This window comes from Thermobia domestica, chromosome 9 (assembly GCF_964235325.1).
Source record: "Thermobia domestica chromosome 9, izTheDome1.hap1.1, whole genome shotgun sequence".
NCBI lineage: Eukaryota > Metazoa > Arthropoda > Insecta > Zygentoma > Lepismatidae > Thermobia > Thermobia domestica.
Genome location: NC_137462.1, coordinates 107612506 through 107640435, shown reverse-complemented (window position 1 = coordinate 107640435; position 27930 = coordinate 107612506). Strand labels below are relative to the sequence as shown.

Sequence of the window (27930 nt, the reverse complement as noted above, 5' to 3'; positions counted from 1 at the left end):
TTCAGATATTCAAGTAGGAACCTCCTGATAGTGCTATTACTCAGTAAGTTCTTGTGACTGTAATATCATGGGGCATTGGTGAAATGAATATCCTGTCTTTAACTCCATAAAAGTAAGTTTCAAGGTCTAGTAAGATTGTTACTAGATTCAATAGGATGCATACTCAATATTTATTCAAAAAACACTTACCCCTAAAGCACCCAAAATTATCCAACTGTGAAAGTTTCGACAAAAGGTTATTGCCTTCCTCAGCATAGATCCTTCCTGAAAATTGTTGTCTGTGAACCACATCTCGTTGATTATCTTCTGAGTACCATAACTCCTTTTATTAGTCTTTCTCTTGTATCGTGGCGGACATTACTCTTTGACCAGGTAATGGCGACTGCTTTGAAACAAATGCAGAGTATGAGAATTAAATCTGTCATATCTGTAGTTCCGTGTGGAGAACATACAAACTTGTGAATCAAAGGTTTAAGAAAAACTTACGTTATTAATATAAACTTTGTCGAAGATTATTAAGTTATATCATCACAAAAGAAATACGAAAGACGAAGAAAAATGACACAACTTTGCAAGCGGAAGCAAAGAAACCTATCGTAACCTGAGTAAAGACGAATCATTTCGAGGGTGCAGTTTTATCACTCTTTCTCTCTCTCTTTACAGTTTCACCTCTAGGTTATATACTATGACACGTAAGATCTGGAATTTGCTTAAAATCTCGCATGTTGAGTCAGTGGGCTCATATTTTCATGACTGTTTCATCTACACGTAACTTTCGCTGTCCACTTGGAATCGCTTGTATTGACGTTCTTCCAAAGCCTCACTTTGCTTCTATCACTATACGTGATGAATTTATGACGTCTGAACGAGTCTACTTGTCTTTCGGGAGGTGTTCGGTCATTAATGGTAATGTAGTGTTTCATGTCATGGTAAAGATAATTTACTAAATTTTTGAAGGCTTTTGAAAGTTGTTTGTTGAATGTTTTTAAATGTTTTACTCCGTAGGATGTTGTGAAAGGAGGAAACATTCGGAATGCATTGAATGAACTGAAGAGTATTCTTTGCACTCCGATTAAGGCATCTCAGGCAACAAACAGCAGTAAAGAGAGTGAAGAGACTGAAAAGAATAAGAATCCAACTACTACAAATTCAGCCACAGAAGAAAACAAGGAAGGTGAAACACTTCCAGTAGACGCAAGTAGTGTGACAGTTGCTGAAGAAGATATTCCTGGTCAGTTCACTAAAGTGATGGGTAAAGGTAGGTTCTCGTTCGACAAAAAATAGTTTTAATTCTAGAAAGTTCGATCAAGTTAACATTATTAATAAGGGCAGTTTTCACTCACTTCATACAATTAAAGATCAATATTTTGTGTGCAGTTGAGAGACAACAGGTGATGTGATGTAAATGGAGTTGATAAATTTTAAAAATCAGAAACATAGAAGATAAATTCTAAAATTTAGACTCCTCCTAAAACTTATTTTCATATATATTTTTTTTCTATGTAAATAACTGTATTGAAATTGGTTAAATGTGTTGAGTGCTGGATACTCTTCGAAATGAAAACCTGGATACAAATGGCAAGAGTTTCTGTATTGAGAGCTTGAAATTTGACCCTACTTATTGCTAATAAATAGCTTATTGACATTAATTAAAATGCTTTCCAAAATTAATCATAGAAGCCGCGGAACAAATTGTTGGTATTTCCTAAAATCATGACATGTCTCACGGTGGTAGTTTGGCATTATTGAGAGAAAAAATAGTTTTCCTAGGTTCTGAAACTGCTAAAGAATGAGGAAGGTTTGTTCGTGTAATCTCCAATTCAACATAAATGTTACTTCAATGAACCTTTTATTTAGCAAACATTGAAATAATTAGTTCTATATATTTATTTATAATGGTTAAAGTACGTCTATTTCGTAATTTTTAAAAGTGAAGGGGAAGGGGAAAAAACAAGGAATGTCCATGTATGCGTTTTTTTCGGGTGCTTTGCCCTATCTGTTGGTGACTCTTCGTACTATTTGACTGTATATGCTACGCATGCATAGATGTAGAAATGTCCATGTAAAAATGGGCAAAAGATTTAACTAACCGTATTCTTTTGACGCGGTTTTCAATGTTAAAACGCCGTTTTCTCGACAGTGCAGTTTTGTGACATTCCTTTTTTCCACCTTACCCTTCAAGTATTTTTGTATTTTGGATAAAACATACAGTATATTTTCTTCGAAACAACATTGCCCATAAAGTAGCTAATCATGTGTTAGTGAGGAAGACTGCTTATAATACAGACAATTGTAGTTACGATATTTCTCAAAAGAAGTAATTAGCAGCAGTTACATTGAAGTATCGTCCTACAGATTAAGACACCGCAATTAAAGCAGACACCACAGCACTTTCACGGCACTCGGGAAATAAAGCTTGTGCGGTACTAAATTTATCTGTCCTCTGTTTACGAAGCTGTTACCTGTGATTAACATATTAGGAACGCACGGGAGAGTTATCGTAGTCATAGCAATAACAAACTTTTTGTAGAATTTCTTATACCAATCGATAATTCTTACACCAATATTCATGAACATTCCCTTTATGATGGAGTGAAAGAATAAAGGTTTGGGGAATGATTTTAATGCGTGTAATTTGTTTATTCGTGTCTGTCAAAATTTCCTCAAGTTCCATATTCTGACTATGCATTGACAAATATGAAGTGAGTACATATCTTCGACTTATAGATGTTGGTCTAATAGAGGTCCAGTAGATGATACACTTCTGTGTCTCGAATATTGAGATCGGATCCACGGTTGGGTAAGGAGTCCTCTTCTTTCTGAAATTAGCGTCGCAACTGCTACGACTTAAGAAAGCCAAGTCGTTTTGTTCCTCAACTGGTACTGAGATCATCCACTTAACTGTACTCATAGTGAAATAGTAAGTACGTATACTTATAGGAATACACTTCTCTCATATGTTTGTCAATGCATGAACTTACATGACGACTTGCGTAAGGTAGAGGACTTCAGGACTTGGAAACAAATTTAAAGACTGAATTACAAAGCAGTTTTTACAGATAAAGAATTCTTAAGTTAATCATAAGTGAGTTTCGAACTATCCAAAGTTTCCTTTCACTGCCTTTTGTAAGTCATTTTGAAGAGTAATGAACTAAAAGTACAAAAGCTTGATACTTAGCTTAATCTAGTGTGACACTACTATCCGAACAAGTGACCCGCAAGTCACGTATTTGAATGTTGTATGAAAGCAATCATGTCTATTAAACGATCATTGAAGTTATCGTTCGTGCCTATAACTCAATAGAAAACTGTTAATTGTAACGTACAGGCCCAAAGAAAAGATTAGTATTAAAAAAAAAACCCAGGAAAAATGTAGCGGACACCATAATATACCTGAATCGAGATTTGAATTTTGACTTAAAAAAATGTTTTCATCTTTAGTTTACCAAGCCCATTCTGTAAAGTAAAACGGTGAGTGCCAGGCTGACTTTAAAAAAAAATTAAAATTCGTGGGGTTACTTCCAAATGTTCGTAGTTTAGACTCTCATTGACTTAGACATACGGAGCGAGAAACGTGATATACCGAACGGAAATGGCCAACATTGGTTTTTATTAAAGTCGAAAGCCAGCTTGTAGAAGAAACCTAAAATCGGAATTTTTTGTGCCGCCGCCAATACAGAATGGAATACAAATTTAGAAAATGTATGACTTAAGAGAGATTCAGCGAACCGTTGCCTCAGGAGAAGAATGTAAGAAAAAAAACAGAAATGGTCCCCCAAGTATGGTCCTTATTTTCTTCAGTCTCGCAGTGCATTATAAATTGGCCAACACTAATCGAAACAAGCTTGTGTCAATGAGGAAAATAATGCCAAAATACTTCTCTGAAACATGCCATGATTTCAGGAAATACCTGATAAAATTTTAATTTTCTCGACTGCGTCTACGTTTATTACCACAAAACAATTTACTTCATATCACAATATTACGAGCGATGATTATATTTAATGAGAAACAAGCAAAAAGGCTAATACTCACCTCAAAAAATAGCAGTTCTTTTCTACGTGTAAGAAGCGTAATATTTGTTAGAAATTGGATAGGAAAATGGTTTCCAAAAATCTTTATTATTAAAATGATACAAACAGGTACAACAGGAGGTCTTTGGCATCCACCAACAACAGATACCACAACTGACAATTTGATTGGTGTTCCTCTGGTTTCACATTTCGCGGCAAAAATTAAGAAGGTTCTGCAGAGACACATTATCAAAATTTCAGAAGTTACCTTTAATCTATAGACAAATACGTAAGATTTTTTTTTTTTTTTTTTTTTAACCGACACTACAAAGCAGTGGCGTCTATCGAATGAAATGTCAGTGTGATAGTGTACGAGGGCTATCCAGAAAGTAGATTACGTTTTGGAATAAAAAATCAACAAAGTATAGGAAACAAATTTTATTATATACAGATGAAAGCTACACACAAATACTACTTTTCGACATAGTCACCATTCAACTTAAGGCATTTATCGTAGCGATGTACGAGCTTGGAAATTCCTTCGTCGAAAAATTCGGCCGCCTGCGACTTCAACCACTTCGTTACCTCTTCTTGCAGCTGTTCGTCGTCATCAAAACGCTGCATAGCCAGCCACTTCTTCATTGCTGGGAATAGGTGGAAGTCGCTCGGTGCCAGGTCGGGACTGTACGGCGGATGAGGAAACAACTCCCACTGAAAAGATTCAAGAACTTCACGCGTGACATTTGCCGTGTGGGGCCGGGCGTTGTCGTGAATCAACAAGATCTTAGAGCTCAACATTCCTCTGCGCTTGTTTTGAATTGCTCTTCTGAGGTTTTGCAGAGTTTGGCAATACCTTTGAGCGTTTATTGTAGTGCCTCTTTCCAGGAAGTCCACCAAAATCACACCTTTTCTGTCCCAAAAAACAGTCGCCATCATCTTCCTTGCCGACATTGTTTGCATGCATTTCTTGGGTTTTTGGGGAGAACCTGTGTGCCCCCACTGCATTGATTGCAATTTCGTTTCACAGTTCACGTGTTTCACCCATGTTTCGTCACCAGTAACGATGCGATCGAGTAAAGAGTCACCATCCTTATTGTAGGCGTCCAAAAAGTGCAACGCTGCAGCCATTCGCTGATTTTTGTGGTCCTCTGTCAAGATTTTTGGAATCCATCTTGCACAAAACTTGTGGTAACCAAGCTTTTCGCTGATGATTTCGTGCAACAAACTTCGCGAAATTTGTGGAAAACTCAAAGAAAGTTCCGTTATTGTGAACTTTCGATTTTCACGGACTTTAACATCGACTTTTTCGACAAGTTCGGCAGTTACTTTGCTGGGTCTCCCACTTCGATCTTCGTCGTGAACATTGGTTCGGCCATTTTTAAATCTTATGATCCACTGTCGCACTCCACCTTCAGTGATAATGTTGTCCCCATACACTTCACACAGCTGCCGATAGATTTCTATCGGTTTACAGTTTTTTGCTGTCAGAAACCTTATTACTGCACGCACCTCGCAGCTCGCGGGATTTTCAATTAACGCAGACATTTCAAACCGTCACAGTATCTTAACGGAGCACAGCACGAACCTCTCACTAGCACGGCTAGATGCCGACTGAGCTGCGCAACGCTCTGACCCCAAGATGGCCGCGCTAGCCCCGCCCCTAGCGGACACAGACGAAAACGTAATCTACTTTCTGGATAGCCCTCGTATATAGGTCAAACAAAAAGGAATATTTGCACTAGAATAATTGAACATGTTCCCAACAGCAGGGCTCCTAGTTGTCTATTTTCCTATTTTTTTCCTATATTTTGGAAATTTATGTATATTTGTCCTATATTTTAATCTTGACCTATATTTCCTATATTTTTTAGTGATTGCATTATTAAAAATACAAGACAAAGACAGTTCCAGTGATGATTTAAGCTGCTACATATTAGCAATATGCTAAATAAGTCATAGCATTTTTTTAAGGGACAAGTCACTAATCCTCACTTTTTTTTTTTTTTTTTTTTTTTTTTATCTAATTTGCTCTTTACTATCCTCCTATGTCCATTTTCTTCTGTGTTTTCTATGTGCTTATTCTTCCTCAATGAAGCTTATCTGAGGAACCTTACCATGCTCTAGTCTCTTATAACGCAAGCTGTGTTAGCATTTTCTTTCAGCAGTGTGTGTGCAGCAGTATTGGTTCGGCATTGTAATGTGTTTGCATTCTCCAACATATCCCAACGTCTTCCAGCATTGCTGTACACAATATGCAAGGTTCACACGCGTCCTGGAAAACCTGGAAATAAAAGTGTTTCGTGAAAACGTCCTGAAAAAGTCATTGAATGCAGAAAAATGGTGAAAATCCTGGAAATTATTTATGAAGTGGAAATGTCCTGAAATTTCTGTTGTATAACAGTTGTTAGAAATGTGTGTGTATATAATAGGTGACTACAGGGCTATGAAGAATGAAATGCTGTTATATTATTTATTTTAGAGGAAAATTCGTTGATCAAATAATTCAATGTTTAATTAGATTCAAATATTTCATTACACAGATATTATTTTTTTATAATATACATTGCTTTGTTTAGTGATTTTTTTTTTTTTTTTTTTTTTTTTGTTAAAGTTATTTAGATAGGAAATCTAATATGAACCAGTTATTTAGTATATCAAGGTTTTTTTTTATAAACAGTAGCAGGTCTACTAAGTTTAAAAAGTAAAGTGTTATATATACTCTTATTCTGTATTAATCTAAATGTTGTTTCCAGTTGCCCATTGGAGTGAAGGGTGGCCTTTTCTCACAATACATTTTTTTTTTCTGTGCTTCAAAGCATAATGTTCTATTGTATAAATCAAACTGTCCTATTTTATAAACCAAATTGTCCTGTATTTTTTTCAATGTCCTGCTGGGAGGCCTGTTCTGGTCTAGCAACGCAACTTAGAGATTATAACCATAACATCGCAGTCATGTTTAATTTGAGGAAGGAAAAACAGCAACTGAACGGAAAATCAAAGAATCATATTACATCCATAAAGAGAAACCTATACTTAATTTGGATAGGCGAGAAATAAATATGATTTGAAGTAATCTTTTCACTACATGCTTTCGCCATCTGGAATGTAAGAAAATAAAGTAGTGAACAGCAGTGTACAATGACAGTGAATGCCTATTCCCATTGTTTAACTTTTGACAGATGATTTGTGTTTTACATTTCTTAATCTTTTTAAAATTTTTTTGACCCTTCTATAATCTCAATGTTTTAAATCGTTTTTGAATTTTAAGTAAGCTGATGATGGAAAAAGGTTCTTCCAAAAGCACTTTCTTACATGTAGAAGAAAACTGCTGTTTTTTGCAGTGAGTATTAGTCTTTTTGCTTGTTTCTCATTAATTGCCGCCATATTTATTAATTTTTACCGATCTTGGAAACTTAATTCTTCCCTCGACTTAGATCATTCTCAATGAAGATTGAAAGCTAGGCAAATATTAACATCTACTGAACTTTAGGTAAACTATTTGTGATTCTTCCATTGTAAAATAGAAATTTATAGTATAGGAATTTAATATGCTTTCATTACAGTTTGTACGCAACTCCTTGTTACAAGTCGAGCAGAAGAGGACAGCGTTTACTTATTTGTGTCTCTACTGGACCGATGCCTTCAGCATGATGCTTTCACTGCCCAACAAAAGAAACGTTTGTTCTCATGGAAACAACAGATTCAGGAAGCTTGGCATCCTCTTCCGTCGCGTCGAAGTAGTGAGCAGAGGCACAGCAGGAAGTAAGTAGTTTTTATATAATTATATATATATATATATATATATATATATAATATATCAAAAAGAATATACGTATTACGAGAAATTATTTTGTCCAAACTATCGATCGCTGCGCCTCAGCTCGGCTATTGGAGAAACGAATACATAGTCTACTTTATATTAATAGCCGCTAGATGTCAGTTGTCTTCTTCTTTTTGCTTGGTAACAGTCATATGTTTAAAATGGCTGCTCCACAGCAGAAATCATTTTGTGTTCTCGAGTTTGTGAGGTGCAATTCCGTGATTACAGTGCAAAGACCTTTCAGATTGAGGTACGAAATTGATCCTCCGAATGGGTGGAACATTCGCAGATGGTATCGACAGTTTGTAGATACAGGATGTGTATGTAAAGGAAAGAGTTCTGGCCGCCCTCGTGTTCCTGAAGAAAATGTTGCACGAATTCAAACTACTTTCCATGTAGTCTTCCAAAATCAACTCTTCGTGCCAGTCAGGAGTTAGAAGTGCCGACAACAACAATTTGGCGTGTTTTGAGACATCGGTTGGTTATGAAGCCGTACAAGTTACAGCTGTTACAAGCTCTGCGTCCTGACGAAAAACGCAAATGTGTAGCATTTTGTAACGAAATTCTGGATGCTATTGACAATGACAACACTTTTGCACAACGCATCGTGTTCAGTGATGAAGCAACTTTCCGTGTTAGTGGTCAGGTAAACAAAATATTCGAATTTGGGGCCTACAGAACCCACATACAGTCATTGAACATGTACGAGATTCGCCCAAAGTCAATGTGTTTTGTGCGATATCCCGATTATCTGTTTACGGCCCATTCTTCTTTAATGGAAACACGGTTAACAGTCAGCAGTATCTCGCTATGTTACAAAACTGGTTGTTTCCGAGGCTGCACGAAGACAACTTCATTTTTCAACAAGACAGGGCACCCCCTCACTGGAGTCGCCAAGTGCGTGAATATCTGAATGTAACTCTACCGAACGGTGGATTGGTCGTCAAGGAGCTGGCGACTTAGCATGTCTCAGCTGGCCTCCACGGTCACCGGATTTGCCACCCGGTGACTTCTTCCTGTAGGGTTTCGTTAAAGATAACGTTTATGTACCACTACTCCCACAGAAGCTGGAAGAGTTGAAGAACCGGATCCGTACTGCCATAACATCAGCGACGCAGGACATGCTTGCCCGAGTATGGGAGGAATTTGAGTTTCGATGTGATATTGTTCGTGTCGCTGATGGAGGACATATTGAACATCTGTAATTTGAACTTGAGAGATTCGTAAATGTGTGTGTAAAATTTCATATTCGTATGTCTTAAAGTTTAATAAATATATGCAATCGAAGTACGTATATTCTTTTTGAAACAGGGAGGGTGGTCCTTATTTATATGGGGTAAAAATAAATTTAGGAATTTCCTTGGACGAACCCTCTAAAATGGTTCCATATATTACCAAATTAAGCCAAGAGAAAAATAGATGGAATGAATAATTTTAAATGGTGCCTCAAGCGACCTAAAGTTTTGAATTCGTTTACAATATATAGTATATGGGGAAAATCTGGAATAAATCCTTGTAATTTAGAAACGGCTTAAAGGAATGGGAAGATACCCTGGGTAATAGAATTAGAAGAAGAGACCAACCTAATCTTCTATAGCATTATCATGGCGGCCATCTTGAAGTCAGGTCAAAATTTTCAAATAGGAAGAGGGTCATGCGACATACCGTTTTGAAGTAGCGTTTTCCCAGAAGCACAAATCTGGCATTATTTTTACGCTACCAATAATCGTGTAAGTTATTACGTGTGAAAAACCAAATTCTTCAATATAATGTTATTTTATTGTAGTTATGGACCACAGATTTGTAAGAATTTTGGAAGTATTTTACATAAATTGGAAACAAACTGCTAGAGAAAATCAAATCTTTGTTTCCCCATGAACTAGAAATAAGGTTTTCCATTAAGATAATTCATAGACCATTATGAAGAAAAAGAAAAATATAAAACTTGGAAGAAATCGAAATATCCCTTATTTATGTAGTAGCTTTATGGTAAGTTTTCAGTAAGTTTTCAATCTTATTTGCTACACAGTTCACTTTTGTCACATCTAGGAAAAGATTTTCTATGGGCCTTCACTATCTGCAAAAGAAACTGTTTATGCTCCTCATTTTTCGTAAGAACATTGCTGTAATCTTCTGTTAGTTTCACTCACCTTTCTGTTGCATCGTTTGTTACGTGACGTAGATGAATTTAACTATTGTCTTTCCTTGAAGATAGTCATTGTTATTTTGAGTCTATATATCGATCCCAAATGGTCCTCCAGCACATTGTATGGCATCATAAACTATCCGCAAATCCACCAAGGACTCTTCATGCAAATTTTCTACCAGCATGTCGTTATTAACAGAAAAAACTTTCTCGACGGAAGCATTTCCATGAGAAAGAATAAGTAACATTTTAATTATGTCCCACAAAACACCAAATTCACTATTATTATGAAGATTGCAGTAGAAGGCATCTAACCTATCTGTACATACGTTAAATGACTCACTCCTTCTTCCATTCTTTTCTTGCTGAGATACGTAACTTTAAAAATTTATTTTTCACTTTTTCGGCTTTCTTGTTATGCAGTTCCTCAAGAACATGATACATCATAGCTTCGCTGACAATCTGATTAGAACAAATTTGCTTTGGAATAACACATGCAAGGTGTCTCACAATTTTGTATTTCAATGGACATTTTTCAATAAGCTTTGAAGTTGTGCCTGATAGAAATTTTCTGCAGTCCAACAAAAACTCCAATTTACAGCGCTCACTAACTTTACTTTGATCCAAAAATTTCTTTGAAGCCAAACCAATATCAATCTTGGAACAACTAACCAACTGATCCACATCATTCACGTTCACTCTAAGCAACTTCAATGCAGAGTCTGCTTTCTGTAATATATCCTTAACAAATCTGTTCATGATTTTTCGAAGTAATTCTTCCAACTCGGATCCTAAAAATGGTGCTAAAGGTTCATCTGACTGAAATCTTTTCAAAAATGGTTCTACATCTTATGCAAGAGGAACAAAAAAATGCTAGTTTTGCTAGAGTTAAGGGATCGTCGATTGCTTCTTGAACAGTTCCAGTTTCAAGGTGTTTGGGAAGATACTTCTTGTACTCCTGCATGTATTTCTGAACATCAGGAAATATGTCTATTGCTTGTTTTGCAACTGTAGAATTTTCAACCCATTTATTCTGATAGAATTTCTTAGAAACCTTTGGTTATCAGTACATGACACAAAATCGACGTGCAGGACTGTCTTTAAACAATTTGTACAAACCCTTCAAAAGTCCATTTAAATTCCACTGAGTCTGTTGGTGACTAGTCAGAAATGCTCCATGAACAACATGAAGTCTGCAAGATACTAAGTTCAATGGTTCAAGGCACTATTCATCTGCCTTTGTTTCATGAATCAGATCCTGTAAAAATTTCCAATTCACATTTGGACCGTCCATTGAAATCTGAATGATTTTTGATAAGGGCAATCCACACAAACCCTCCTTAAATTTCATTAGTAAATCCTCCGCTGTGGAATGACCAAGAAATACAGAAGTAAGGTATCTGGTTGATACCTGATTCGTATTTTCGTCCCAAAACCTGACTATTAAATCCATTTGCTTCTGTTAAGTAATGTTATTTAAAGCTTCATCAAAACAACAAAATTTGGCACTGTCTTCAACATATCCAGCATTTTGGTTTTCATGTAAGGTGCTAAACCATACACAATAATATATGATGCTTTGGTTTTTCCCAATGAAAATTGATTAGCAATATTACTATCAGAAAACATAGCTTTGAAAATTAAGTCCAGTCCACTACATGAATTGAATGAGAAATGTCCACTTACAACTTTCATACCCCAAATCACTTCTGCTTTGGTAACATTAACTCGAACCACATAATCACTTAAGTCACTACCGTTATCTGAAGCACAATGCGTTTTCTCACTTGAACTTGCACTGTTTGCCTTACTGTTTGTTTTACTTGAACTTGCACTGTTTGCCTCATTGCTCGTCTCGCTTGAAACCTTGTCTTTAGAATATGCTGAACCTTCACTAGATTCTGTCTTTGGCAGGAATTGTGTTAAAAGTAATTGATTTTTCACACCTCTTTTATATATATATATATATATATATATATATATATATATATATATATATATATATATATATATATATATATATATATATATATATATATATATATATATATATATATATATATATATATATAATATGAGTGGAACTTTTAGAATGACTTACCACTGCTTGCTGGCCCATATTACTGAGCTCAAAGGTCTTATTGCATAATACACAATAGGCCTTATAAGGATTTTTATCAACACTTCGTAGCCAAAAGGCCCAATCAGGATGAATATTTACATCAGTCCAGTCAGTTAAAAATTCTTTCTTGACATTTTTGCTTTACCTAGAACCAATTAACATTTGACCTAAAAAGTAAAAGAAAATAACTTTAAGTAATCTTAAAATAATTAAAATTTTAGTAGTTTTATTAGTACATTTAAGAATAACTGCAACTACCTAGTCCTCTCTTTCCATTATGACACTCTAAAAGGATTTAACACCTTTGAACAGTCAAGCCGTTAGTTTGCATAACCCCTTTCCCTTTGTTGAAAAACTGGTTGTAATTCCTTCTCCTAGCCTTTTATGAACACATTAAGAAATATTTTCCTTAAAGATACCTCACATTTGTTTATATTGACAGATTCCACGCTTTTATGTGTGTTCACCAGCGAATGTGTGTATCTTTACTGAAAGTCTACGAAGACTAATGTTGAAAACAACTAAGCTGCTAGTATTTATAATCGTGAATTAATAAGCCATTTCAAAACTTCCTTCTTTAATATTGAATCAAGTGTGGCAAATTATAAGGCAATATGATAAGCAAATTTCCTCAGCTTATACTGATTGTGAGACCTAAAGACTTTGTATTTAAATCAATCATCACTGGAAATTTGCTTTCAATTCAACTATTATTGCAAAAGTATTAAAATTTAATGTAATTTCCACTTTTTTGTGCTGGCTATTTCAAGATTTTTCTGATTTTTCCCTGACATTTCAAGTTTTTTTTTTTTTTTCTGATTTTCACTGACATTTTCAGGTTTTCCCTGACAAAAGTTAAATTCCCTGACATTTCCAGGTCAGTGGCAACCCTCGTCAAGTACCAGAGATGCCGAAAAAGTTCAGAAAGGGCCACTTCAGACAATTCAGTATCTATTTGTCTATAACTGTACAAACCTTTCAAAAATTGCAGATCTTGTAATGGTGAATGGGATGCTTGATCACATTTAAATCAAGCTTGCACATATAGTCGTATCAAAAAAATGCATACTCTCCGAAGACCCGTTTCTGTTTGCTTCATTAAACGAAATTGTTGGCAAAAGAGAAGTACTTTTAAATAGTAGATAGCTTTTCGCATCCACCTTGGATGGTGAATTGCTCCAGGAGCACAAAAGAAAACACCTCGAGGAGGTATACCACCCAAGAATATGATGGTCAGTTCTAAAATTTCACTGTAAGTTTCTATGCAGTGTCCTACTTCTACCAGTTTGATAGCAAAATTTAACAATTCATTTCTTACATCGGAAATATTGTTCCTTACGTCATCATCATCAATTCCTGGAATAAAGTTGGTATAATCTATTTTAGACCACTTGTTCTGAAAACACTTAAATAGGGGAATATCCAGTCCAGATGCAAACGAAACACACCACTTGTCAAATACATATTTTAAACCCAATCCATAAATCTAGTGTCTTCAAGGAAGATATAGAAGATTGTTTTGGAGCTTCTGCTCTGCTCTAGCAGAATGCAGGCACCGTTGACATGACACATATTGCAGGGAGTAGTGTCACAACAAACTGAGTGCACGAACTTTACCAAATTCTATTGTTTAAACTAATGAACTGTAGTAGAAGCAATGATGTTCTCTTGATAATAATAAACTGAGAACACCAATTAGCCTCTGATGACCATCTCCTGTAATAATTATTTATAAACTGTTGTCTTTCTGCCAGTCAAATTCGGCAGTATGTTTCCGTCCCATTGCACAACTAACGCACTTGATGCACTCCGAAATTATTTTGGTGGTCCTGTGCAACTCCGATACGGATTTTCTCTCAGCATCGGTGAATGGAAGACCTATTTATTACTAGTTCCTCTACATTATGGCCTAATACTTCTGCCGTCGCTGTCAGAATATGTATTGTTTCTCTATCAGTGACCTTGTATAGATCAAGAGCAGCAACCTGTCTTGGAGTACGCCTAATAAAATTAGTTTTTCCCCTTTTACATCTCTTGCAGGGTCCGGATGCACACACGCATCCATATTTACATTTTCTCTAACATACTCAACTGGGTTTTCCTCTTCATTTTTTGAAATGCTTACCTCCATGTCTTTTGGTGTATAGAATTCTAACAAATAATTTTCAGAAAGTCATTTTTCTTTTGCGTTCCTCTTTCTTTTGAAACCGTGCATATCCCTTTAGTTCTTTTCGCGCCAAATTCATATCTTTACTTTTAGTCGTGTATAAATTATGTTAAAAAGAGAACTTTTCACAGATAATAATTCTTAGACGACTAAAGCTATCTTTAAAATAGTGCCAGATATGTACTTCTGGTGAAACGCTGCCTCAAAACGATACGTCACATAACCCTCTTCCCATTTGAAAATTTTGACCTGAATTCAAGATGGCCTGAATTCAAGATACAGCATTAGGTGTGTTTCTTCCTCTAGTTCCATTATCCAGGATATCTTCGCATTCCCTTAAGCCGTTTCTAATTTACAAAAGTTTATTTCAGATTTTTTCCATATGCAATGTATTGTAACCGACTTCAAAACTTCAGGTCTCTTGAGGCACCATTTAGTATTCAATGGAGCTAATTTTTCTCCTGGCTTAATTTGGTCCCATATGAAACCGTTTTAGGGGGTTCGTCCAAAGAAATTCAGAAATCAAAAATTAAGGACCACCCTTATATATATATAATGTGTGTGTGTGTGTGGTAATTTAATGTAGAAAAATATACGTATGTAGTAACATAGACTTTAAGATTGAGACATTGAAGATAACGTTTAATGAAACGTGGATGCATTTCTGATCTTTTGGATGCATGACGTTGTGAAGAGCTTACTCTCAAATCTTATTAATGCATGTAAAGTATTAAAATACAATATTAATTTGTATTACTAACCAATAATCAAAGAAAATCACATATGACTTTAATTTAAGTCTGAACCTTCTGATATCTGCAAACCTGCAAAATGTAAGTTTTCAGACCGAAACACCAGCGGCGAAGTTTATTTTTGGTGCTTACTTAAATTGTCTTGTAGCACTTGTGTTATTTACATAGATAACAAAGAATTCTGAATTAGCCAAAAGCTTGGTACTGACAGTTGAAAAACAGTTTGTAAATCAGTTCTCTATCCAATCCTTTTCTTGAAGTAACAGAAGGGTTTACTTCTTTATATATATATATATATATATATATATATATATAATTAACTTGTGTTACTGCAATTTTCTCTTTAAATACAATTCTTGTTTTACGACAAAGTAAAGGAGATCTCGCAAAGGACCATTTAATTCAGTAATATAAGGAAAAATTCACTAGTATTAGCGAGTTTTAAAACACTGCAAATACATAACGGGCACGAAACACATTAAGGTAAATCGTATTGAAATTTACTAGTTTGTTCCGAAAAAAACACTTGAATTGCACAAGTGACTAGTGGAGGGTAATAATAACGTATTTCCGTGATTTCAGAAAAGTATGATGAATTTAAGCTTGGACGAAGTTGTAGATATCACATGCCATTTACTGTATTAGTGGCTCAGAAAATGATGAGCTTTATCCTTATTTCTAGGTGGAGTTATCAGTTTAATGGTTATCACGGTGAACAAGCAGGAATTCTGGGTTCCTCAGCGGGTAGTGTTCGAGCTCGACAGCGCTTCCCACAGAATGGCTATTCGCAACGGACCAAGAATTCAAATTCATTGCAGACGTTTCCTCTGTCCAATGTGGCTTTGGGTTCATTGACACCAATGCAACGAAACAGTATCTCAGTGACGACTGTAGGGAATGGAAGTCAAAACTTGACTGCTTCGTCATTCCTTGCAAAGAGACCGAGCTTACAAGATTCATTGGTCGAGGTAAATTTCTTATATTATTACAGTCTTTATATGAATGCAGTTTCATCAATATTTGTTTGCTAAAATCCGTGGTAATGGCAAATACGTCAAGAAGAACGTCAGTAAATACATTTCATGCAGAGTATTCCACTGTTTTGTACAGGGTGTCTACTGGTATTGAAATAATGGAAATCTACTGGAAATTACTGTGTAGTATTGGAGAAATTAAAAATTCCCTTTCAGAGCCTTCAAGATGGCAGTTCCATTATCTGGGTGTAGGTGGTGATAGGGCTAACTGGCCAACCGTTGAGAAACTAGCTAGTTCGAGAAAGAAAATGAATAGTGTGCGTATTATAGGGGCTTAATTAATTTCGGCATAAATCAGTCCTGTTTGATTATTGTAGCACATCTAAATGTGTAAGCATGGACATTAAACATGTTATTGTTTGATATTTGTAATTTATTGGTCTTCCGCTTAGTTTTTTTTTCTTTTCCTTCCTGTATCAGATGTAATGAAAATCTAAATATATGTAACACGGTGAACAAGGTGAGGAAAGGGTTGACTTAAAAGGTGAGTAGAGGCCAACCCGGCCCCAAAAAACGCATTTACGACGTATTCTGGGAGAAAGGACTTTCAGAAAACTCTCTTCTTTCTTTCTTTCTGCTGTTAGATGCAGGATGTAGGCGGAAAATGTTTCAATGTTAATCATATGTTTAGAAGTTATGATAGTGAAAAGTTAGCCTTTGAAAGAAAACTGTAGAACAGTGAATTAACATAAAGATTAGAGTGACTTGTATTATCTTTCGGGGGATGTAGAGAAGTTGTAAAGTACGTGTATGAGTTTAGTGAAGGAAGCATTAATCGGAATTGGTTATTTCAAGATTGGAGGGCAGATCACTAACAAGATCAGGTATTCAGATGATATGGTTATTATATCTGAAACCGAAGAAGGACTACAGGAGATGATGATAAAATAGTTGACACCAGTAAACTATATGGAATGGAAATCAACATCAAAAAGTCGAAAGTCATGAGAATATTCCGAGGAAACACGCCCTTACGGGTCAGAGTAGAATAAAGAGAACTTGAAGAGATCGAGAATTTCAAGTATCTGGGAAGTATTTTGTTAGCGACAAGAGACTCTTACTGCACCAAAGAGATCAGCTCAAAAATTACCATATCCAAAGAAGCATTCAACAAGAAAAGATCACTCTTAACTAGCAGGCTCAATATTGGACTTAGGAAGAAGTTGGTCAAGTGCTTTGTAGGTGGAGCATTGGACCGTATGATTCAGAGACTTGGACATTACGGAAGTTAGAGAAGAAATATTTAGAGAGCTTCGAAATGTGGTGTTGGAGGAAGATGGAGAAGATAAATGGACACAGAGCAACAAACGAAGATGTTTTAAAACAGATAGGAGAGAAGAGGACACTTCTATCCAGCATCCTGAGAAACAGAATAAAATATTTGGAGTTAAAAGAGGAAGCTGAGGATCGAAAAACGTGGAAGAAACATTTCCAGGCCCAAATAAAAATAAATGCATAAAAACTATAGTCCCGGGACCTGCTGAAAGGCAGAGTACTTAATAATACGTGTATGAGGTGAGACTGTGTCCATTTCTGAGAATTGTAAGTTAGTTTAGAAGAACAATAGTGAAGTCAATAACGAGTAAACAAAAGTACTCTTTAGTTCATTTGAAGTAGTAGTAGTTCATTGGAAATATCGTGGTTATATTGCAATTCTGTACTTCCTGTATATTACTAGCATCTCAATTAATTTACTCAAGTTTAACTTCCAACACCTTCCATTTTAACTTACTAGTTTCTGGTCATTCTTTCTGTTAAAATATTAAAGACTCCTTTTGTAATATATTTTACAACTTGTTAAATATCACAGATACAGTCGTATGTGCCCCTCAACTCCCCCCCCTTTTTTTTTCAGTTCACCGTAGCATACTGGAAATTTTCTAGCAAGGCACTGGAAATAGCCAAGTCGACTTCAGTAGACATCCCGTTTTACTACGACTTCAGTAGACATCCCGTTCAACAATATAACTGCACTACGACGTCATTTTCGTGAATAAACTTTGGTCAGCTATTGTCAACCTTCTTGTTATCGCTTATTTTGTTGTTGTTCCTATTATTGCTATCTTCTTCTTCTTATTATTATTATGATTTATTATTATGATTATTATTATTATATTATGTTTCGTCTCTTAGATTTGTTAATGTTCCAGTGTAAACTGCCGTTCAGCTATATCTGGAATTGTGTTCGTAAATAAGTAAATAAATAAATAAATAAATAAATAAATAAATAAATAATACTTGTTTCTACACTGAAGTGAATCTTCCGATTGGAAATGTGGTTGAAAAATATTTATCAGTTTATTCAGTTACTAGGTTCATTTTACTATGTGTGGCTTTGCTTCTTAAAATAAATGTCAATTTCAGTCACATAATGACCAGGTCCTAGAAATTGATTCATATTTCTTTTACCATGCCATCTGGTGTCAGAAAAATGTTTTAGCCTCCGTAAACCATGCTTCAGCTTGAACATTACTGTCCTTGAATAATTTCAGTTCGACGGGAACGTATTTTCAGATTTTTAATTTGCACTAGATACGTGCTTCACGTCATCAGGAAAAGTAGGTGCTACGAAAAACTTGAAAATTTAAAATGAAAGCTCACTAAGAAGACGACGATAACCATCGCAGACAACCATTTCATATGGCCAATGACGTGAGTGCGCACAGCGTTTCTGTGTTTTAAATTTTTCACATTTATATAGTGTTCTGAAATTTTAAAAACTTCGATCGGGACTAATTTGTGTACATTTTTTCTTTTAGCCTTTGAGTCCTCACATAACTCTTCAGCGAACCAAATCGGCTCCTCCTAAACCGAATCAGTTCTGTGGACTGAGCTTTGGTCGCTCGTCGTTGGAAGGAGGCTCTTTAGATCCTGAGATTAATTCAAGACTGGAATCTTTGTGTCTGAGTATGACTGAGCATGCGTTGGGAGGCTTCGGGGAGATCTAGGAAGACTTTTTTTTATAGCAAACATAAGAAAGATTATATAAATAATTAAAAAAAAAAATAAACTTCAAAAACTCATTCCATAGGAAAGTTGTCACGACTGACAAAGACAATAGGTACTGTTGTGATTTAAAAAAGAAAGAAAAAATGTAATTTTGTCTTTAATGGCTGTTGGTAGTGACCATTGCCAAATGCGCTTTCAGGATTTATTAATCTTGAAAAATATAGTAACATTGTGATAATAATATTGTTTCAATGTGATGCTGTTAAAAAGACTGAAGTTCTGGTATGTTAAAGAGTATAGCAAAAGAAACTGCTGATGTGTAATTTAGAAGAAAAGTATCATTATATAAATATTATATACAAATACATATATTATATATGATTTACACTGTAAAATAATGAGTTATATATGTTCAAGTACAAATGGATGAAGCGTTTTCAAGTGAGCAGGCAAGGAAAAAAGCATGTTAATTTTTCCCGCAGAAGGTGGTAATTTCGATATTAGTTTCTATAATGAATCTGATCCCACGAAGCTTTGATCTCAAGTTCCGACCTTTTTTTGTAATGGTAGATCACGGCAGCTTCGTTTCATTTTGACGTGAGTGAACTATTATAATTCCAATATTACGGGGATTTCGTTTTCTTAAAATATGATTTAGTAATTAGACTGTATAAGTTAAGAGTGAAGAATTTAAAGTAAAGGTAAGAATTCAAGAACTTGATTTTATTTAACTAGTCATTAAGTCAATAATTACGCTCAGATGGTTTGTTAAACATGGGAAGTGTGATCACAGAAGAGCTTTTTGTTCACTGTATTTCTTTTTTATTAATTGATATTAAGTTTTATACACACACATACATATATATGCATTACTTTCTTTTTCTCCCCAGAGAAAATCACATTTTGTATCCTGAGGGTTGTTCATTATGCATATATTGTACTTTTTTTTAAGTTTCACAAGGTGGTCTACGTAATAACTCGGACTGGTTGTAGCTTAGCAACTAACAATGAATTTTTTCTTCTGTATTTTTTCTTCAAACTTACATTTATAATCCAACTGTCTTTTCTGTATTGTCTTAACAGCATTTATTTTCTTTTTATATCTTTTCATGTACGTATACTACAATACAAAACATATTCTGTCACTTGAAATTAAGCTTCGTCCACTAAAGCTTTTTTTTGTACATAATAAGATGAATGTCTATTGAAATAATTACATGTTGATTTAATGAATTATTACTAAGTATGTTAATTATTTTTCCAGACTTTTTTTTTTTAAGAAGTGCAGGATTCACGCAAAAAATATCGTTAGATTTTTTATTATCTTTTTTATTTCGAAGTATTAAGGGATTTGCTTCTTCTTTCTGTATTTTTTTTTTTTTTAAGAATGATTCTGCTCAATATGGGGTAGCAGGAAGCATTTAATTAATGTATTCAATTAAAAGTTAACTGTGTATTGAATTTATCTTAGTCTATATAAAAATTGCATGTTGGAAGAGTAAAACAAATATATATATATATATTATATATATTAAAAATATATATATTTCATTTTCATCAGTGTGAATTTTAGCATTATATCTATTTCAATTAGGAGATGTTAAGTGTTTTACGATTACTGGATTGTATTTCATTTTGTTTGTCATAATAAGTTTGTCTTTTCTTTTTTCTTTTCTTTCTTTTTTTCTGTTGGTTCTTTCAAAAGAGACCTGGCAATTGTAATAAACGAACGACGTAATCTGTTCCATTTACATTACTCATCACTTAGAGAGTACTATAATTATTTTAAGTGAACCTATAGTGATTTTTAATTAAATACCAGCTTTATATAAGTATATATGTATTAATGCGGGTGCATTATTTTCTGCATATTATTAAATTTACAGTAGAGTGAAGTATTGCAAGTTTCATCTTCAAGAATGAGTTTGAGACAAATACATTAAAGGAGATAACTTTTTATAACAGCAGAACTGGTTTCGTTTGTCGAACAAATTTCTGTAAATTTCTTATTTCTTTTGTTGCAATTTATATTGAAACTTTGAACTACTTTATTTAAGCACTTGGAGAAAACCGCCGTGTACCGTAATATTAAATGTGGAGGAAGGCCTGTGAAACTGTTAATGTTTTATCGAATGTTTAGTTCCTTTCAATAATACGAAGTCCAAAAAAAAAAAAAAAAAAAAAAAAAAAAAAAAAAAAAAAAAAAAAAGTTTATATTGCTTACTAGTAGTAATTGAATTATTTGATTTTCAAGCATCAATAGTACAAAACATCCAACATAAAAAAGAAAGTCTAAAGTTGGCTATCTTTTGTGTTCTTAAAATGTCTAGTAATATTGTGACTGAAAAATTACGAATTATCTTGTTAATAAAATGTTCTAATATGTTCTTGTAAGTCTGCAACACAAGAAAATAACATACTGTAGGTACACTTTATATGTAAAATATTAATTTCTTTTGTAGAAGTTTATACATGCTCACTTTCATTGTATCAGTCATGTTTAGTTCTTGCTAAGAGGCTAACAGTTTTGATTTTTAAAGATATGTACGTATCCAAGTTCCATTTCATTCAATCTCGGAACTTGTTCATACCCAACACAAGAAAGATGGCTTATGATCTATTTGTTCAATTTATTGTGCATAAAAATGTTAGTTCTGTAAGACTGCTACAAAATCAAATCCAGTACTGTGTACAATTTTTTTAATGGTAACTGTCTTAGCACCATTTCCGTGAAAATGGAAGTAATTTGAATGAAGTTACTTTTAAAATAGTACTATAAACCTGTCTTCCATATATAATGCGATTATCAGTAACTACACTATTTACAATAAGAACGTAAAACTGGACCTAAGAAAATTTCTCTTGCCTTCGCTTTCCTTAAAATTGCCAATTTAAAAACTATTAATTTATTACTCATGTACTAAATCGACTGGAGAAACATATGTAGTTCGTTCTTTTTTCTTTATTATGATTCGCCAAACTATTGTATGGGTTTTTGATTTTGATCCCAATATACAGATAGTTTATTTTCTGACAATGCGAACGAACAGTACCTACCTCAGTCTGATTTGTTAAACCTTTATATATATATATATATATATATATATATATATATATATATATATAACACGAGTACACATTGCTTCAGCGCGTTTCGATTATTACCTTTGAGCAAATTCTGTTAAGGTCTTATAGTTCTAAAAAAACGTACTTCAAATCGGGATAATAAATAAATCTCATTTGCAAGAATATTGTTTAAAAAAATGTATCTGACTTAGTAATTATTGTTGAGTATGAGTATATATTCTTTAAGGAATACCTTTTAAATTTTTGCTATCATATGTAAAGTGATACTTTACATTTAATCTCTTTCATTCCAATGAAAGTTAGTCGAATTCAGTCCAAGTCGTTCAACAGTAAATACAATTGACTTGCTCGCTTTGTGAAATCAGGTTTTTTCTCAGTATGATTTTCAACCTTCTATCTTTAGATAGGGCTAAAAGTAATTGATGGGTAGACAGATTGTAATTAAATAAAGCACAATAGTTTATAAATATGCTGTTGAAGAACTACTGTGCTTATAAGATAATAATTCGGCAGCTTTTTATAATAGTGAACTGTAAACAAAATTAATTTAAAAAAAAAAAAAAAAAAATAGGATCAGATGGAGGACAGTACATGTACTGTACTCAATCTAAAACTCTGTGTGTTCTTATTGATAGACCGAAGTTTATTTTGCTTTGGCGAAAAGAGAAGGAAGTCAAATTTTGCTGTAAACGTAACTTGATTAATTTGTTAAATCAAGATATTCTCTATATTTATAATTTTTCATGAAGTTACTTATCACTTGGAAATAGATTTAACCTTGTGAAGTCGCAGGTATGGTTTTCACTTTTTATAACATGTTCTGAAACTTTTGACGTTCCGTTTCTCGATGAGGCGTGAATATCGACTGTAACTTAGGATTATAATTTCTTGAGGTAGGAAACACTTAAACCCGAACCACAAGGCTACAATGTACAATTCTGATAATTAACTCGTTGAGAAGAGAAGAAAACAGTTTTGTAGACAAGTCATGTCACGTTATTTTGTTCCCTAAATAAAAGAGACATTAATTTCTTGCGCAAAAAACACTAATATTTTGTAATTACCTTTTACCTGAGTCCAAATGTGACCTCAATTGTCGACAAGGTTAACAAATTTCACACTAAGAAAGGGTTATGGAAAAGTGATCCGAGTATATAATTATTACTACGTTTATAGGAAGTAAAAAACCTAGACGTTTCTAAAGAGTGATCGATATTTTTACTGGTAGCAAATTCGTGAATTATGTATAGTTTTAGAGCTGCCCTTCTCAAGTTCTAATGTTAAATATGAATTAGTTACTTGTTGAATAAATTTTCTTTCAATCTTTCATTTATCTACTTCAGAATAAAATAAATAACTTCTGGTGCATTCTCAAATAAAGATTTAAAGGTTGAGAGAAAAATAGTTTCCTGAATAATCTATGTAATAAGGTATGTATAGAAAACTGTATATATAAGATGGCCTTTCGACATACTATCAAGATTGGAAAGACGATTTATGATCACCTAAAACATTCAAATGTTTCGAGGGAATATATGTAATTCTTAAGAAAGAGAATTCTTTGTTTTGAGAACTTGGAATAGTTAGCTCTTCAAACTAATGGAGAAATTATCAGGTTGTATTAACTGTACGGCTAAGAATAGAAATCATAAGTCCATTTGGATTTTATGTACGTAAAATCTGTCAGTTTCATGAAGTCAAATTTTCTGTACCATGCTTTGTATGTATCTGAGTATACATTTTGAAGCCTAATACATTAATATTGGTGTGCTGAAGGGTGAAAAATGCAAGGACACTACAAGAATTGAAAAGTAAGAAATTAATCCAAACTATTTGACTAATATTTTTTTTTTTTTTTTCCTTTACGACACTAAAGAAGGGTAGAAGACGTTTTGCATTTAAGTTGGCCATAAGCAAATTCGGTTATACCGTAGTATAGTATTTTGTCCTTTTTATATAATTTTATCAAAGCCATTAATATTACCAATATCAGACACAGGAGACCTATTATTGTGAACTTTCAAAAAGATATCTTTGTTCCATGACTTTTTCCTAAGTAAAACGCTTGCTGCTTGTGAGAGCATTTACCGAGATCTGCGATTTTTTCTCTGTCAGCTGTGGTTCTTTACCAGACATACTATTGTTCACTGCTATTTGATATTTACTCTTTGAACTCATTGTATTTAAATACTGCTAGTGAGCACAGATGTGTTATTGTGATTATTATTTTGCTGTACGACTATTGTCAGTCATAATAGGTTGAAAATTTGCTTCTGGAATCTTTCGAATTTCTTCCATACAACGGATCTAGGGACGGAGTTACGAGAATGTAGGTAATGCTAGGGATATGCTGACTGGCCTAAAATATCCATCAGACACTAATTGAAACTTTATCATGTGTATGAACCACAGGAAACTCTACTTGATGAGTTTTAATTGAGCAAGGGGCTTGCTTTTTGTCCACCAGTTTGCGTACTATATTTTTGTATAATTTGCGTATTCGAGAGACAGTCTGGTAAGTTCATAATACTGAAAGTTATTTGATATGAAGTTCTCAGAAGTAATCCTTGGGTAGTGTAATATGACTTTATAAAAATTATACTACGAAGAATATAACATTACTGCTACTTCACGATTAATTTGTGATTTTGCGCAGTCATAGAAATTAAATTTACATTGTGTTTCTAATAGTTTATAACAATGTACTTCTACTTGAGATGAACATTGTATTATAGAATCGTGAGAGAGCAAGGAAAGAAAGCGTTACGGAAGTTTTTAAGTTCAAATTGAATGTGGAAGGTTATGTGGTGAGTCAAGATACAGTAAATGGATGAATATTTCTCATTAAGAATCACCAGTTTAATTGTGACTTGAGAAACTCTTTCAAGCATATTTTAAAGCAATAATTAATAAGAAAATGTGATTTCTGACAGTTTGAAATACTTATCTCTTGAATCTATCTTTTTTAAAACAATGCGTGTGTTCATAAAGTTCTATCTCAACATTTCATCATTCTGTGGTAAGCAGCAATGATGGTATATATGCACATGTTTTTATTATTATTAATATTCTTAATTGCTTTGGCAAACTTGTATCTGTGTAATTGATGTACAAAGGCTGGAAGAAACTGGGAGTCAGTACTTCATTTGAAAGTTCTACTATGGATAGTTCGATGATCAAAAATGTAATTGTCCTATCAGTGAAGTTAAATATTTCATGATTTGAAAAGCCATGAAAAACTAATAATAGGTTCAAAATGAAAGCGTATTTATGCACTTCTGAACGAGTCGAATACTGTCTTAAATATATTGCTTTTAAATACATAACAGTAAATTTTAGAACACTATTAATCCGTCTTCATCTGTTATACATATTTCCAGTAAAGGAACAGACATTTCTTGATAAACAATTCACATATAAAAACGTTGGTTTTGGAAAATGGTAAAAATCTATTTCTTTTATAAAATGTGTTTGTTTCTTACATCATCACGTTGAACTTCGACTATTGAAATGTTGTAATATTATTTTTAACAAAAAGAATGTTGTTGTTATATTTTTGGAAGCTCTGAAACACATGGATAGCATCTTATTGTGTAACTAGGTAATATTCCTCTAATCTGTAAAGTATGTACACTCATGTCCAAAATTATTGTCGCATATCTATAAATATGTTCTAGAAATATAATTTGATAACGAATTCGCCCGGTATTTCTTATGTTAATATGTGTATAATCAGCAAAGACATGTATGTGACAATTTCATGTCAAAAGAGCATTAAATAAGAACAATAAAACTAAAATAAAATTTTCTTGTCCATATAGCAACATTTAATTTTACTCCTTATAATTTTCGTATTTATAATTATTTTCCTATGAAATTTACCACATAGTATCAGTATTAAAAGTACCGTGTAAAATCATTATCAAAATCTATCCTTACAAGAAGAGTTATAGATATGCAACAATCATTTTGGACATGAGTGTACAATAAAAGTAACTGACCACCTACATTTTCTTTTTGGAGTGATGAAAAAAACATTACTGTATGTAGTAGAAGACTAAGGTAGTATGATTCGAAATACGCTCAGAAGGAGAACTTAGAACATAATTATGACTAAGTTCTCCCTCCAGTCTTCCAATCTTGGAAAAGTCGTTTTGAAATTTTGAAATTATTTTATTTTGGCCATGCGTTCAGTGATTTTGGTGAAAATTAATATTTAAGCTTGAAATATTGAAGAAAGCTAATTGAACTGTAAGTGCGGCTGACTAAATCTAGAAATCAAAGATGGGTAGGACAGTCGCCAGAAGAAATTACGCGCAGGATGTAGTGTTCGTTCGAAATCTTTAGGCAAAATGACATTTGGATAGGGCGATAAGCAGAGGCAGTATGAAGTTGGATTTTAGAAGAAAAAAACATCATTGGATTGACATAGCATAGGATCCATTGGCGGTCTTTTGTCCCCGTTACGATGATCCCTCAGGTTCTTCAAGCCTTAGTAGTTGATAGCATATTTGTTAAAGCAATGGTGTTACACGGAACTAAGTCTTATCTCAGTTTCTTAAAATCCTAAGGCTATGAACTCTCGTCCGTTGTAATTACGTATCTTTTTAAGTTACGAAATAACAGTTAAGTCCAATATGCTCGAGTTCTGGAAATCAAATTCTTGTCTTAAGAGTCTTTCATTCAGATATATTTTCTCATGTCATGAAGCGCCACAAAATTGCGATGAAACATACCTTATCTATTCCTGTGACACCATTTCCTCGACATGACCTTCGTTTTCACGTTCCAGTAAAGTACCATGCCACAGAGCCGAGAGATTGAGAACGTTGTAACCCTGAAGTAAGCCACTTATCAATTTTCATCAAAATTATTCGATACATGATTGAAATAATACTTAGCGTCCAAAGTGCAACCACATTCCCATGTACTTCTGATACTTCTGACAAATTTGTTAACTTTTTAATAGGAAGATAAAACTTCACAATTAATGGGAGATTGGAAAGTTTGAAATCTAGTCTCGTGGTGCTAACAATTTTTTTTTCTTTTTTTTAAATTACCCAGTCTGTGGATATTTCTGTTAGAATGGAGGGGACAAAATTCCAGTAGAATAAGAGAACAAAAAATAATACTAAATTCATCTCAGAGTTCAGTTAAGTATTTCGAAGTTTGGGAATCGTAAAAAAAATAAGCAGAAAAAGAACCGATGAAATTGATCACTGAAAAAACAAAATTGATACAATTAGTAAAATTATTGTTTGTATTTACAAAATGAATTATTATTAGATATACAGTGTGATTAAAAAAAAAGTGCTTGTAAGAAAAGTTAGATATACAGTGTGATTAAAAAAAAAAAGTGCTTGTAAGAAAAGTTATTTTGTGGTACGCTGAACCTTTTTGTGTATTTGGATTAAAAGCAGCGGATAATTTAGTGTAAATTACGAGAAATGTACTTCATGGTTGATGGCTTTTTTTGTCAGGTATACACTGTACAGCTTTCAAACGGAAGACTAGTGATTTTGGTATTAAAAAAAAAGAATTGTATCGATTTTGATTACACTGCCAGTTAATTTATTTTCAATATGTTGATGTGATTATGGTGTTGATTCATTTTACAGACTGAATATTCTATTTTGCCTAAAATATTTTTGTTTTCAAAGATTTAAAGTATATAAACTGAAAAAATATGGGAAAAGTGCAATCTAGTACAGTAGGTTGTTCCTTGGTTCTCCTTTCATTGAGTGCTTGCAGGCGTCTTTACTATCGTGAAAAAAATTACTCTGGTTGTTCTTGTAAAGGCTAAGGGGTGATTTTTATTAGGACTGTGTAATACAGAACGC

General features: G+C 33.7%; 1 protein-coding gene across 3 annotated transcripts in view; it reads left to right on the top strand.

Annotated features, from left to right (window-relative positions):
* The window catches only part of smg (sterile alpha motif domain containing protein 4 smaug), a 197199-nt gene extending 169570 nt beyond the window's left edge, over positions 1-27629 (top strand). For all 3 annotated transcript variants that reach the window (XM_081771675.1, XM_081771677.1, XM_081771676.1), the window contains exons 8-11: positions 1006-1258; positions 7577-7775; positions 15703-15988; positions 18814-27629. In XM_081771675.1, the coding sequence (XP_081627801.1) occupies positions 1006-1258; positions 7577-7775; positions 15703-15988; positions 18814-19002 (927 nt within the window). In that variant the 3' untranslated portion in view covers positions 19003-27629. The remainder of the gene's footprint in view (positions 1-1005; positions 1259-7576; positions 7776-15702; positions 15989-18813) is intronic.
* The last annotated feature ends 301 nt before the right edge of the window (positions 27630-27930 follow it).